We start from the raw sequence: 15,277 nt of genomic DNA, 5'->3' as shown, positions 1-15,277 counted from the left end.
GGGGGGCACAATTTAATGTTTAAGATTTAATGTTTAATATTGTTTACTCCAAAAGAGTTGTAGAGCTGTTGCATTGTGAGTGGCTTAGCCAGTCATGTGATGTTCACAAGACTCAATAAAACCCCGGCCAGTTGGGTCTAGGTCATCCACGATGAGGTATGCAGTTGTGAGCCTGGTGGATGAACTGGTAATGTGTAGTGTGATTGTTAAACCTTTGTTAATAAACCAACTAGTTCTTCATAGCAATGTGTTGATATAAATTCTTAAGCAAAGTATCCATGAAGCAAATACATTACAATCATGACCGCAACCAGTTGTAAATACTTTTACAAAGTCGAAGAAATTGCCAGATCTATTGTGGAATAGATTGTCACCGAATAAATACCAAATAGACTGGAAAGTGTTGAAATAAAAACAGAAAAGCTTAATACTGGCAGGTTAAAGAAAGAAAGAAAGACTTGCATTTATATTATATAGAGTCTTTCATGACCACCAGACATCTCAAAGCGCTTTACAGCCAATGAAGTACTTTCGGAGTGTAGTCACAGTTGTAATGTGGGAAACGCGGCAGCCAATTTGCGCACAGCAAGCTCCCACAAACAGCAATGTGATAATGACCATATAATCTGTTTTAGTGATGTTGATTGAGGGATAAATATTGGCCCCAGGACACCGGGGAGAACTCCCCTGCACTTCAAAATAGTGCCATGGGATCTTTTAGATCTACCTTACCTGAGAGAGCAGACGGGGCTTCGGATTAACATCTCATCTGAAAGACAGCACCACCGACAGTGCAGCGCTCCCTCAGTCCTAATGTGCTCAAGTTCCCAGAGTGGGACTTGAACCCACAACCTTCTGAGTCAGTCAGTATTTGAAGGAGAAACTTAGAGGCACTCAGGAATAAATTGTTAGTCCATAAAAGATTACAATCTAATTAAAGACAAAAGTTAAATGGTTGCCTTGCCAATTATACTTTGAGTTACAAGATACTAGATGATCTTTAGTTAGCTATTAATGCTCGAAAGCGGACATTAAATTCAGAGCACTACACTGAAAGATTGAGTAAATAAAGAGAAACTGTTCCCATTGGTGGAAGGGTCGATAACCAGAGGATACAGATTTAAGGCGATTGGCAAAAGAACCAAAGGCGACATGAGGAAAAACGTTTTCACGCAGCGAGTGGTTGGGATCTGGAATGCGTTGCCTAAGAGGGTGCTGGAGGCAGACTCAATCGTGGCTTTCAAAAGGGAGTTGGATAAGTACCTGAAGGAAAGAATTTTTGCAGGGCTACGGGGAAAGGGTGGGGGAGGGGGACTATCTGAGAGTCGGCACGGGCTCGACGGGCCGAATGGCCATTTTCCGTGCTGTAACCGTTCTATGATTCTATAACGTTAAATGATAGACCTTTCCTAACAAATAGAAACTATGACTAATATCCCTTTCTTTTTTAATCAATTTCACTTCTCGTTTGTAATGTATTTGCTTCAAGGATTCTTTGCTTAAGAATTCTCAGCAGCACATTGCTATTAAGAACTAGTTGGTTTATTAACAAAGGTTTAACAATCACACTACACATTACCAGTTCATTCACTAGGCTCACAACTGCATACCTCATCGTGGATCCCCCGAACCCAACTGGCTGGGGTTTTATTGAGTCTTGTGAACATCACGTGACTGGCTAAGCCACTCACAATGCAACAGCTCTACAACTATTTTAAGTTGAAACCATAAATCAAGTACCCCCTGATTAAAGGGTGGGGGGCACTAAAACCGACACATTAAACAAATTAAACTTTTGACAGTAAACTTAATTCAAATTTAAATTTGGTTGCCAGGGGTGATGATGTGCTCCAGTCCCTCTGGCGCCCACCTCTCGGAAGGCCGCGAGCGTACCGGTGGACACCGCGTGCTCCATCTCCAGGGACACCCTGGATCAGATGTAACCATGGAAGCGAGGTAGTCAGTCAGGCTGAGCAACCCCCTCGACCGCCCGCTGCCTGGACCAGTTAATGTCCACCTTGGCCAGGCCCAGGATCAGTCCTACAATGAGGCCCTCCCAGCTCTACAAACCTATGAGCATACTCGCAGGTCCTTCAGATGAGATGCTAAACCGAGTCTCGGGCCCTGAAATTCTGAAGAAGGGGTTCTGCCCATCACCCGCTGTAACTCCACTGGGAGAAACGACGTAACCTCCTGGAAAATGGTGTAAACGGCTGTTGTTCCGCCAAAGTCCTGCTGAAATCACAGCAGGAGACTGGTTGATTGCTGCCCCTCTCCCAGAGCCTCAGGGCCTCAAGCTTTCTGGTCCTGTGGTTCGGTTCGATGTTGACAATCCCAATGCACCAATCCAGGAAGGGCAGGATGCCCTCCCAATATCTTGGCCAACGCTGCTCCCTCAACCAAAATCACCAGAAGCAGATTAGTGAGTCATTCATCTCATAGTGGGATCTTACTGTGTGCAAAATGGCTGCTGCATCTGCAAACATAGCAACAGTCCCTGCACTTCAGAGTCACTCGTTGTATGTGGGGTGCTTTTGGGACAATTCCAAGAGATGTGATAAGACGCTATCTTCATGCAAGAATTTTTCTTTCTAAAAATGGAGCATTTCACATTAATAGAAACTTAGCAATTTACAGCACAGAAGGAGGTCATTTAGGCCCATCGTGTATTACAAATAATTACAGTATATTTTTGCATTTTACATTAAGTACAATCTCCTCCCTTTGGCAACATTCCCCAATAAACAACATTAAGTGTGGACAGATCAGAATCAAAGGCTATGGATTCATAGAAAATCATAGACATTTACCGCACAGAAGGAGGCCATTCGGCCCATCGTGTCCGTGCCGGCCGACCAAGAGCTACCCAGCCTAATCCCACTTTCCAGCTCTGGGTCCGTAGCCCTGTAGGTTTCAGCACTTCAAGTGTACATCCAAGTACTTTTTAAATGTGGTGAGGGTTTCTACCTCTGCCACCCTTTCAGGCCCTGAGTTCCAGACCCCCACCACCCTCTGGGTGAAAATAAATTCCCCTCAAATCCCCTCTAAACCTTCTACCACTTACTTTAAAGGGCATTGAACTTACTGGCTCCAATTCATTCCCTGCAGCTTAGGCTGTCTGACACCAAAGAGCGTAGCTGATGATGTCGCCGAGAAGCATGGCGCATGCTGTACACTTTGCATCTACCATTCTAAAACTCTTCCACTCTGCAGATCCTGCTGGGACAGAAGTATAGTACATCGGTGGACTGGTGGTCGTTTGGTGTTCTCCTCTACGAGATGCTGATTGGCCAGTCTCCATTCCATGGCAACGATGAGGACGAGCTCTTTCAATCCATCCGCACCGATGACCCCATTTACCCCCGTTGGCTGGGCAAGGAACCGAAAGACATTCTCGTCAAAGTAAGAGCTCCCTTAAATATGTTCCCTTCTTTTTTAATAGTGCGCGTACTCAGCCTCCCGTAATGTGCCAAATAAATCCCTACGTCAGTATCGTACTAATTCCCCTTCAATAAAAATGAATGCATACATTTTCATTTATTATTAACTGTGCTATGCCTGAGCCTGTGAGTTAAGATAGATGTGTCTACACAGTGCTCCGTAATTACAGTAAACTTCCACATGAAGTGCAGGCTAACCGAGTGTACATGCTGGAAATTGCAACTTGATATTTAATGCATTTAATTGTATAGAGTGGGGTTAGAGATCGGTGATCACACAGTCTGTGTGTAAGCAGTGCTGATCTGACCCCTGCTCTCCAGTCCCAGTTTCTGCTGGCGATCGAGAGCCAGGGTCTCAAGTATTGAGTACAGTTTTGGTCCGTATTTAAGGAAGGATCATTATAGGCAGTCCCTCGAATCGAGGATGACTTGCTTCCACGTCAAAAAGTTCACAGGTGTTTCAATGAAGGACCTAAAATTCCAGGTCCCGAACTAAATCTTGAAGGATGGAAGACACCTAAGGAAGGATATACTTGCATTGGAGGCTGTTCAGAGAAGGTTCACTAGGTTGTTTCCAGAGATGAGGGGGTTGACTTATGGAGATAGGTTGAGTAGGTTGGGTCTATACACATTGGAGTTCAGAAGAATGAGAGGTAATCTTATCGAAACATAAGATAATGAGGGAGCTCGACAAGGTGGATGCAGAGAGAATATTTCCACTCATGAGGGAAACTAAAACTAGGGGACATAGTCTCAGAATAAGGGGCCGCCCATTTAAAACTGAGATGAGGAGGAATTTCTTCTCTCAGAGGGTTGTAAATCTGTGGAATTCTCTGCCCCAGAGAGCTGTGGAGGCTGGGTCTTTGAATATATTTAAGGCAGAGATAGACAGATTTTTGAGCGATTAGGGAGTCAAGGGTTATGGGAAGCGGGCAGGGAAGTGGAGCTGAGCCCAAGATCGGATTAGCCATGATCTTATTGAATGGCAGAGCAGGCTCGAGGGGTCAAATAGCCGACTCCTGCTCCTATTTCTTATGTTCTTATGTCTAAGGGACTGGCGTTCGGAGAGGCTCTGCTACATAAAAAGTGCTTCATGTGCAAGTCATTGAGTAATATCGGGAGCTATGCCTACTTTCAGTGCCCTTTCGTGAATCCAGTATCCATTACCGGGGACGGTAGCGTAGTGGTTATGTTGCTGGACTAATAATCCAGAGACCAGGACTGATGATTAAATTATTGCATTCAAATCCCACCATGGTAGCTGGGGAATTTAAATTCAGTTAATTATAGCAATCTAATATCAGAAAATTTTGGATTGTCATCAAAACTCATCTGGTTCACTAATGTCCTTTAGGAAATAGAAACCTAGAAAATAGGTGCAGGAGTAGGCCATTCGGCCCTTCGAGCCTGCACCACCATTCAATATGATCATGGCTGATCATTCACCTCAGTACCCCATTCCTGCTTTCTCTCCATATCCCTTTCGCCGTAAGGGCCACATCTAGCTCCCTTTTGAATATATCTAACGAACTGGCCTCAACAACTTTCTGCGGTAGAGAATTCCACAAGTTCACAACTCTCTGAGTGAAGAAGTTTCTCCTCATCTCGATTCTAAATGTCTTACCCCTTATCCTTAGACTGTGACCCCTGGTTCTGGACCTTATCCTTAGACTGTGACCTGTAGTCCTGGTTCTGGACTTCCCCAACATCGGAAACATTCTTCCTGCATCTAACCTGTCCAATCCCGTCAGAATGTTATATGTTTCTATGAGATCCCCTCTCATTCTACTAAATTCCAGTGAATATAAGCCTAGTCGATCCAGTCTTTCTTCATATCTGCTGCCCTTACCCGCTCTGGCCTATATGTGACTCCAGACCCACAGGAAAGTGGTTGACTATTAATTGCCCTCTGAAATGGCCCAGCGAGCCATTCAGTTGGAACAAACCGCTACAGAAGTATAACAGCACTGTGGGAGCACCTTCACCACACGGACTGCAGCGGTTCAGGAAGGCGGCTCACCACCACCCTCTCGAGGGTGATTAGGGATGGGCAATAAATGCCGGCCTTGCCAGCGACGCCCACATCCCCTGAACAAATTTTTTAAAATGAACAAAAGCAAAATACCCGCTGCATGGCTGTGCTGTGCCCTACTGCGTTTGGTTGGCAGACATTGAGGTGTGGGTCTTTAGTTATACAGACCGGAGAGGTCGTGACTCCGATCTCCAGTTTATGCTGAGTTAGTAGATCTCGCTCGCGGTGCCAGAGTTGATTCTGACATCTCTGGGCTAGGAAAGGGAATAATCAGGACTTGGCTCATAAGAATTAAGAGCAGGAGTGGGCCATTCGGCCCCTCGAGCCTGCTCCGCCATTCGATAAGATCATGGCTGATCATCGACCTCAACTCCACTTTCCCGCCCGATCCCCATATCCCTCGATTCCCCTTGAGTCCAAAATTCTAGCGATCTCAGCCTTGGATATACTCAACGACCCAGCCTCCACAGCCCTTTGGGGTAAAGAATTCCAAAGATTCACCACCCTCTGAGTGAAGAAATTCCTCCTCATCTCAGTCCTAAATGGCCGACCCCTTATCCTGAGACTGTGACCCCTGGTTCTAGACTCCCCAGCCCGGGGGGAAACATCCTCCCTGCATCTACCCTGTCAATCCCCCTCAGAATCTTGTATGTTTCAATGCTCCTGCTCCTGACTGCTGCCGGAAGGTGCGCATTGGAAGAGGATTGTGTTCAGCTGTGATGCGCCACCCAGTCGAATAGCCCGCTAACACTCACTGTCCCGGCTTACACATGAAGAACGGCCACTTGGACGACACGCAGAAGGGCTGCCTGCATTGCAGCAGGGAGTTAAGGGGAGAGGACGACAGGAACATAAAATAATTTTTTTTGAAGAAGTGTCACCGGGTAATATTTCTAAAAAGAACAAATCAAACGTTCGGCACTGAGGCTTTAACATTACGCAGTTTATGTTTTTATGTCCTATGTGAACAAACGTTTTTAATTAACCGCAACAAAGTACACGGTTGCCTGAAGTTATTGTTGAAAACCGGGGTCTATTGCCGACGGATCAAGTGACACTTGTGTGCCTGTTTTAGCTCTTTGTGAGGGAACCAGAGAGAAGACTTGGTATCAAAGGAAGCATTCGACAACATGCCTTTTTCCGAGATATTAACTGGCAGGCACTGGAGGACAGGGAAGTGGACCCACCTTTCAAACCCACAGTGGTAAGATAATGGCTTGACTGGAGTTCCTTTATCTGCCGTTTTTTCTCTACCCTCTGTTTTCACATCACATTACTTTACTTCCCCAGTTAATGTTTCTTCTCTGGTTGTTTAGTAAATAGGAAATACCAATTAGAATTTTATTGAAAGAAAGTCTTGCATTTATATAGCGCCTTTCACGACCACCGGACGTCTCAAAGCGCTTTACAGCCAATGAAGTACTTTTTTTGAAGTGTAGTCACTGTTGTAACGTGGGAAACACGGCAGCCAATTTGCACACAGCAAGCTCCCACAAACAGCAATGTGACAATGACCAGATCATCTGTTTTAGTGATGTTGATTGAGGGATGAATATTGGCCCCAGGACACCTCCCGAGAGTGACTAATTGCACCAGTGTTTTGTGTGACCTTCTGCGCATGCGCGCATTGCACTCTGCCCCTTTTTGAGCATGGGCGCTCGATTCGGTCGCGCATGCGCAATGCGACGTAGCAAGCCGGAGGTGGGGCCGTACAACGAGCCATGTGGAGCCACTGCCACTGGAGCTGCTTCTAGCTTGTGGATTATTTGGTACATTTTCGCAGTCTTTTGTGCGAGAGAAAACATAGGAGGTAGTGGGAGAGAGAGACTGGGGAAGGAGGGAGAGAGAGAGACTGGGGAGGGAGAGAGACGGGGGAAGGAGGGAGAGAGAGGGAGAGAGAGAGAGCAACTGGGGAGCGGAAGAGAGAGAGAGAAAGACTGGGGGTGTGGGAGAGACTGGGGAGGGGGAGAGAGAGCAACTGGGGAGGGGAAGAGAGAGAGACTGGGGATGGGGGGGGAAAGACTGGGGAGAGGGAGAGAGACGAGGGAGGGAGAGAGACTGGAGAGAGAGAGAGAGAGAGCGCAACTGGGGAAGGAGGGTGAGAGAGAGAGAGAGAGATTGGGAAGGGAGGGAGAGAGAGAGAGAGATTGGGGAGGAAGAGAGAGAGATTGGGGAGGAAGAGAGAGAGATTGGGGAGGGAGAAAGACTGGGGAGGGAGAGAGAGTCTGGGGAAGGAGGGAGAGAGGGAGAGAGACTATTGAGGGGGAGAGAGAGAGACTGGGGGAGAGAGAGGGAATTCAGAGAAGCCGGATCACGTTCTTCCAACCCCAGCCCCTTTACACCCACACCCGATTTCTCGGAAAGCTCAGTGCGTGTGTGACAAGTGACATTGGAATGGATGAAATCCGTTAGTCACGGCACTGTCACTATTCACTTCATACCCAATAAATCTGTTAACTCTCCATGACCTTCAGACACAATGCCCCATCTATGGCACGGCGAGAGGGAGGAGCCAGGAACTTGGGCTGGGGGGGTCAGGAGTTTGGGTGGGGGAGGGGAGGCGGTCTTAACCTGAAGAGTGAGCTCTCTCTCCTGTCTGGAGTCAGAATGGCTCGAATTACACGTTGCAAAGTCACTGATCATGTGGGCTGGGCGATTCCAATTACACATTCCAGAGAGCCTGCCGGGTGTGTCTTATCCTCCAAAGTGACCAATCAGCAAGCAGCTCATGTGATCAAGGGGACCCAATCAAAGCACTTTTTTGTTGCAAATAAGCGCGTCCTTTGCTGACACAAAGATGCCATTTGAAGCTTATTAAGACTAGAAATTCCTCCATGCGTTATATTTATCCCACAGGGAAGGTCATGTAACCATTGTGACTTTACCAGTGGGATAAATGAAATGCATGGAGTAATTTCCAGCCAGAAGCAAGACATTATAATTTAACATTCAATTCAATGATAATGCCTCATTCCAAATTCGAATGAATGAAAAATGCAGAGTGTTATGGCGGAGTTTGTATCCTGTCATTTATTTAATTTTTTTTGAGTGAGTTTTTGTGCTTGTCAAGAATATTGGGACAGGGGGATTTTTGCATTTACATCACCCAGCGAACATTCCGAGGTCAGATATAGCACAGACCAGAATAAAGAGTAAAGTTCTATCTGGAAGGATATACTTGCTTTGGAGGCAGTTCAGAGAAGGTTCACTCGGTTGATTCCAGGGATGAGGGGGTTGACTTATGAAGAAAGATTAAGTAGGTTGGGCCTCAACTCATTGGAGTTCAGAAGAATGAGAGGTGATCTTATCGAAACTTATAAGATTATGAGGGGGCTCGACAAGGTGGATGCAGAGAGGATGTTTCCACTGATGGGGGAGACTAGAACTAGGGGACATGATCTTAGACTAAGGGGCCACCCATTTAAAACTGAGATGAGGAGGAATTTCTTCTCTCAGAGGGTTGTAAATCTGTGGAATTCTCTGCCTCAGAGAGCTGTGGAAGCTGGGTCATTGAATAAATTTCAGCCTTGAATATACTCAAAGACTGAGCCTCCTCAGTCCTCTGGGGTAGAGAATTCCAAAGATTCACCACCCTCTGAGTGAAGAAATTTCTCCTCATCTCAGTCCTAAATGGCCGACCCACTGATCCTGAGACTGTGAGCCCTGGTTCTAGACTCCTCAGCCAGGGGAAACATCCTCCCTGCATCTACCCTGTCAATCCCTGTAAGAATGTTGTATGTTCCAATGAGATCACCTCTCATTCTTCTAAACTCTAGAGAATATAGGCCTAGTCTACTCAATCTCTGCTCATAGGACAATCCCCCCATCCCAGGAATCAGTCTGGTGAACCTTCGTTGCACTCCCTCAATGGCAAGTATATCCTTCCTTAGGTAAGGAGACCAAAACTGTACACAATACTCCAGGTGCGGTCTCACCAGGGCCCTATATAATTGCAGTAAGATATCTATACTCTTCTACTCAAATCGTCTTGTAATAAAGGCCAACGTACCATTTGCTTTCTTAATTGCTTGCTGTACCTGCATGTTAACTTTCAGTGACTGGTGTACAAGGACACCCAGGTCCCTCTGAACACCAACATTTCCCAATCTCTCACCATTTAAAAATCCTAAAAAATAGCAATGACACTGGATATTAAGGAGCAAATCAACGTAACAGTACCCATTTGTTCCCTCCAATATATTGGCTCCCGGTAGACAGCGTAGGTAATGATATAATTTAAAAATTGCATGATGAAAAATCCTTTCTACCAAACACTGTGGCACCAAGTGACAATGGGCACTTTGTTCGTCAGGAGAGTCAGTTAGACGACTAGAAACAAGATGCTTCCCAGCCATGGACTGTAAGCAAACTCTCGTTTGTGTCAGCTGTGGCTCAGTGGGTAGCCCACTCGCCTCAGAGTCAGAAGGTTGTGGGTTCAAGTGCCACTCCAGAGACTTGGGCACATAAATCCAGGCTGACACTCCGAGGGAGTGGTGCACTGTCGCAAGTGCCGTCTTTCAGATGGGACGTTAAACCGAGGCCCCGTCTGCTCTCTCAGGTGGATGTAAAAGATCCCATGGCACTATTTCGAAGAAGAGCAGGGGAGTTATCCCTGGTGTCCTGGGGCCAGTATTTATCCCTCAATCAACATAACAAAACCAGATTATCAGGTCACTATCACATTGCTGTTTGTGGGAGCTTGCTGTGCGCAAATTGCTGCCACGTTTCCCACATTCCAACAGTGACTACACTTCAAAAAGTACTTCATTGGCTGTAAAGCGCTTTGATACGTCAGGTGGTCGTGAAAGGCGCTATAGAAATGCAAATCTTTCTTTCTTTCAATTTTCCTCTTCTAAACACGGACTTAAGCTGAGAAGCGGGAAGGTGACTATTTTACACAGAGCTAGTGAATATGTGCAGCAGACTGACCAGGGAAACAGTGACAGCGAATAATGTTATTAATTCAGGGGAGAGCTGGATAGATACTTGCAGAAAAAGTTATTAAGGGATACAAGAGATGGAGTTTGTGTATGGTAAGGCTGTTCGGCAATCGTCTGTCAAAAATCCTCTGCATTCCTGTGTTCCTAATTGAAACAACCAGGGGGCATAAATTTAAAGTAATTGGCAGAAGGTTTAGAGGGGATTTAAGGGGAAATTTCTTCACGCAGAGGGTTGTGGGGGTCTGGAACTCACTGCCTGAAAGGGTGGTAGAGGCAGAAACCCTCGTCACATTTAAAAAGTACTTGGATGTGCACTTGAAGTGTCATAACCAACAGGGTTACGGACCTAGAGCTGGAAAGTGGGATTAGGCTGGGTAGCCTCTTGTCAGCCGGCTCGGACACGATGGGCCGAATGGCCTCCTTCAGTGCTGTAAACTTCTACGAAACACCTCATGTAATGGGCTGTTCAAGATGGGCCTGTCAGATTCTCAAATGGCTTAATTATTTTGTTTTTATTTGACAGAAATCAGCAAGTGACTGCAGCAACTTTGACAAGGAATTCTTGAATGAGAAACCCAGACTGTCCTGTGCAGACAGGACACTCATCAACAGTATGGACCAAAACATGTTCAACAACTTCTCGTTCACTAACCCCAAAATGGAGCGAATTCTTTGATGAAGATCAACGGGGGCAGTCAGAGAATACCTTCACCCTTTGTGACACTGAAGAGTTTGACGTTCTGCATTCAACCCATGGTGACAGCATGGTCTTCGACACAGTGGTCGCTAAATCCTATGTTTAAAAACATGTGGCATGAAACAGTGGTGTCCTGTATGTTAAATCTACCAGAATGTTCCCGGGCATCTGGTGTTGAAAGCCATTTGGCGAGAACGTCCATCTAATCCGAGAAGAGATCCTAATTGTTCTTGGACTAGAAGGACGAGGCAGATGTCCCTGAACCTGATGTCTATAACCTTTGAGTACAACCGCTGAAAAACTGAGATCAACAATGCATGTGGAAACATTTCGCTTTTTAAGTGTTTTTAAGAAGTAATCATTTCTGTCCGGATCGCAAGAAAGCAAATAACGGTCGTCTCTTGGAAAGTATTTTGTTCCCTTTGGGCTGCGTACATGCGCTAACACTTTGTTCTCAAGGACTGACGGGACCGCAGGCAGGGGTCATTGGAGGTAGAACAATGGAGGAAGGTCTGAGCCATCGACCCCAAAGACAAAGCATCCACAGCTGGTTGTAAACTGTGGGGTTATTTAATAACCTTTTTTTTTTCACGCATCAGACAGACCACCGCAGTGGGGGGGGGGGGATTGCCGCCCAATATGAGTCAATATTTGGGTGACCTCCAGCCCCAACCTCATCGCCCCCAGAACTACAACCGGTAACTCAAGCTGGGCCCACCACTGCTGCCCTTCACAATGCAACTGCATGTTCAAGCTCTCTCATCGAGCCAGTTGAAATGCTGGCTTGATATACGAAGCTAAGTGTGGAAGACGGAACAAATGTGCTCAATAAAGTGGCTGCGCCAACAGGTTTTGATATTTTCTTAGCCACGGGGGGGGGGGCGACCAGGGTTACACGAGCTGTTGAAATGCAGCTTCCTTTAGCTCAGCGTTGGGTGTCAGGAAGTGTCTCGGCGTGCAAAGCTGTCCTTCAGTCCCTGAGGGCCAGCACTGCAGCAGCTGGACACGGTGGCTCCATTAACTGCATTCAGTGCCAGCCCGAGGGGATCAGTCACCCGCGACTGTGAGAAGACGTGAAAACATTACCAGGCTGTGCTAACGGTGCGGTTGATATTGGACGGAACCACGAAGGACTCGTGAACTTTGCAGAAGGGCCAGAGACTGTTGCAACGTGTCGGGAGTGTCATTATCGCGATCTTGGCACCAAATCTCCAGACCAGTCAGACGTCGCAGGTTAAATCAAGCACTGGAAACATGGGAAATAAGCAGGAATGGAACTGGACAGCACGGGGAGGGACACGCATGTATTGGACAGAGTGTCATCTTGAAGGAAGGGATGAAATGTGACTGAGATCATCGTATTTATAGACATTTGTACAGATTGTGCTGTTCAAGAATTTGGGAAGGGCAACCGAATAAAAAGGGTCATGGACTATTGTTCAATCAACCATGTTCACACAAACTCAACCGAACTCGAATGGTAATTACTTAGGTAGTGATCTCACCTCTAACCTGCATCTTTTCTCTGTTGTAACCTTTTTCACTTCATTTAATCAATACTACTACAGATTTTCCTTTCTCTGATATTTCTACTAAACTCCCAATGCACCGCCATTCAAGACCCTTTGTTCTTGCTACATCCTCAGTGTATTGAAATCAGGATTCAACACACCCCTCCTTCCTCCACTTCAGCCTTTCCCAGGGCCATATAACAGCGGACGTCCTTACTACCCTCGGTCTTTCCTTCCATTTACTATCTACACCAATGTTCCCTCTGAGCCATGCGGCCACGCAGTCATGGGATTGGTCCTGCGCAGGCCGCTCACCGGCTTTCCACTGTATCGCGCATACGGGTCACTTTCGCGTTGGCGTGCTGTAACTAGTGGGGTACCGCAAGGATCGGTGCTGGGGCCCCGGATATTCACAATCTCTAGCAATGATTTGGATGAGGGGACCAAATGTAATATATCCAAGTTTGCTGATGAGACAAAGCTAGGTGGGAATGTAAGTTGTGAGGAGGATGCAAAGAGACTTCAAGGGAATATAGACAGGCTAAGTAAGTGGGCCAGAACCTGGCAAACGGAATATAATGTGGAGAAATGTAAAGTTATCCACTGTGGGAGGAAAAGTAAAAAAGCAGAGTATTTTTATAAATGGTGAGAGATTGGGAAATGTTGGTGTTCAGAGGGACCTGGGTGTCCTTGTACACCAATCACTGAAAGTTAACATGCAGGTACAGCAAGTGATTAAGAAAGCAAATGATACATTGGCCTTTATTGCAAGAGGATTTGAGTATCAGAGTAAAGACGTCTTACTGCAATTATATCGGGCCCTGGTGAGACCACATCTAGAGTATTGTGTACAGTTTTGGTCTCCTTACCCAAGGAAGGATATACTTGCCATAGTATACGACGGTTCACCAGATTGATTGCTGGGATGTGGGGATTGTCCTATGAGGAGAGATTGAGTAGACTAGGCCTATATTCTCTAGAGTTTAGAAAAATGAGAGGCGATGGACGACATTGAAACATACAAAATTCTTACAGGGCTTGACTGGGTAGATGCAGGGAGGATGTTTCCCCTGGCTGGGGAGTCCAGAACCAGGGGTCACAGTCTCAGGATAAGGGGTCGGTCATTTAGGACTGAGATGAGGAGGAATTTCTTCACTCGGAGGGTGGTGAATCTTTGGAATTCTCTGCCCCAGAGGGCTGTGGAGGCTCAGTCGTTGAGTATATTCAAGACAGAGATCGATAGATTTTTGAATATTAAGGGAATCAAGGGATATGGGGACAGTGCAGGAAAGTGGAGTTGAGGTAGAAGATCAGCCGCGATCTCATTGAATGGCAGAGCAGGCTCGAGGGGCCGAATGGCCGACTCCTGCTCCTATTTCTTCTGTTCCTATGCGCAGAAAGTTAAAGGGACCGGCGGTATAAGAAAAAGGCCACGTAGAACATAGCGCAGCTCACTGAGAACATTTGGTCTACAGATGTTTAAATCCAAACTAACCACTGGATTTATCTCCTACTCTTTTCAACCTTACTCCTGTCCTGCACTTTTGGGCCTTCAAGAAAAAGTGAGCGGTATTTTCAGGTGGCATTGCTTTATTGCAAAAGATAGCTGACCTGTTACCATAGGAGTTACCTAAGTGGAAACATTACTATTAACGTAGCTTGTCACGGCATGCACTGTGCGTTTCTATTGCTGTAACCGCCTCAGAACCGGTCACCGTCGATGCTGCCATCTTCTCCATAGGTGGAAGATTAAAGCCTCCCCATCCATGCAACTAATCAGACCCTGGGGCACATCATTGAGCCTGCCCTCAGAGGGAATTCACAGGCAGCCTACAAGAGTCGGCGGCAGTCGGGAGCAGCGTCGAGGAGGTGCGTGGAGCGGCCTACAAATGGCACAGCAGGGATTCCGGGGCCCAGCATTGAGGAGGTGCGTGGAAAGGCCTATAAAGGCACAGCAGGGAGTCCGGGGCCCAGCGTCGAGGAGGTGTGTGGAGCGGCCTATAAAAGGCACAGCAGGGAGTCCGGGACCCAGCGTCGGTGGCAGTCGGGAGCAGCGTCGAGGAGGTGCGTGGAGAGGTCTATAAAAGGCGTGACTTGTGCAGCTACAGGGAGAAGGCAAAAAAGAAGTAGAAAGAAATCAAAAGGTGACGTCGCAGCCAAGAGGGTAAGTGATTGGCTGGTGATTGGTGAGTAGTTTTTCTTTTTTCTCTTCTATATCAGTGAGTAACTTTTAACACTGTTGTTGCCAATTTAAGTGTATATAAGGGTTAATTCATGGCAGGAGAGCTCGGTCGGGTGTTATGCTCCTCCTGTACCATGTGGGAACTCAGGGACACTTCCGGTGTCCCTGACGATTACGTGTGCGGGAAGTGTATCCGCCTCCAGCTCCTGACAGACCGTGTTGCGGAGTTGGAGCTGAGGGTGGATTCACTCTGGAGCATCCACGATGCTGAGAATGACGTGAGTATCACGTGTAGCGAGTTGGTCGTACCACAGGGAAAGGGTCCACAGCCAGATAGGGAATGGAAGACCAACAGGAAGAGCAGTGCAAGGAAGGTAGTGCAGGAGTCCCCTGTGGTCATCCCCCTGCAAAACAGATACACTGCTTTGGGTACTGTTGAGGGGGATGACTCATCAGGGGAGGGCAGCAGCAGCCA

General features: G+C 46.8%; 1 protein-coding gene across 3 annotated transcripts in view; it reads left to right on the top strand.

Annotated features, from left to right (window-relative positions):
- prkcq (protein kinase C, theta) overlaps positions 1 to 12,730 on the top strand; it is a 142,488-nt gene extending 129,758 nt beyond the window's left edge. For 2 of the 3 annotated variants that reach the window (XM_070897118.1, XM_070897120.1), the window contains 3 exons: positions 3,214 to 3,402; positions 6,548 to 6,676; positions 10,936 to 12,729. In XM_070897118.1, the coding sequence (XP_070753219.1) occupies positions 3,214 to 3,402; positions 6,548 to 6,676; positions 10,936 to 11,088 (471 nt within the window). In that variant the 3' untranslated portion in view covers positions 11,089 to 12,729. Of the gene's footprint in view, positions 1 to 3,213; positions 3,403 to 6,547; positions 6,677 to 10,935 lie in introns of all 3 variants that reach the window. The other variant, XM_070897119.1, reaches the window with a different exon arrangement.
- The last annotated feature ends 2,547 nt before the right edge of the window (positions 12,731 to 15,277 follow it).

Source organism: Pristiophorus japonicus, chromosome 13 (genome assembly GCF_044704955.1).
Source record: "Pristiophorus japonicus isolate sPriJap1 chromosome 13, sPriJap1.hap1, whole genome shotgun sequence".
Classification (NCBI taxonomy): Eukaryota; Metazoa; Chordata; class Chondrichthyes; family Pristiophoridae; genus Pristiophorus; species Pristiophorus japonicus.
This window is presented reverse-complemented; position numbering and strand designations above follow the sequence as displayed.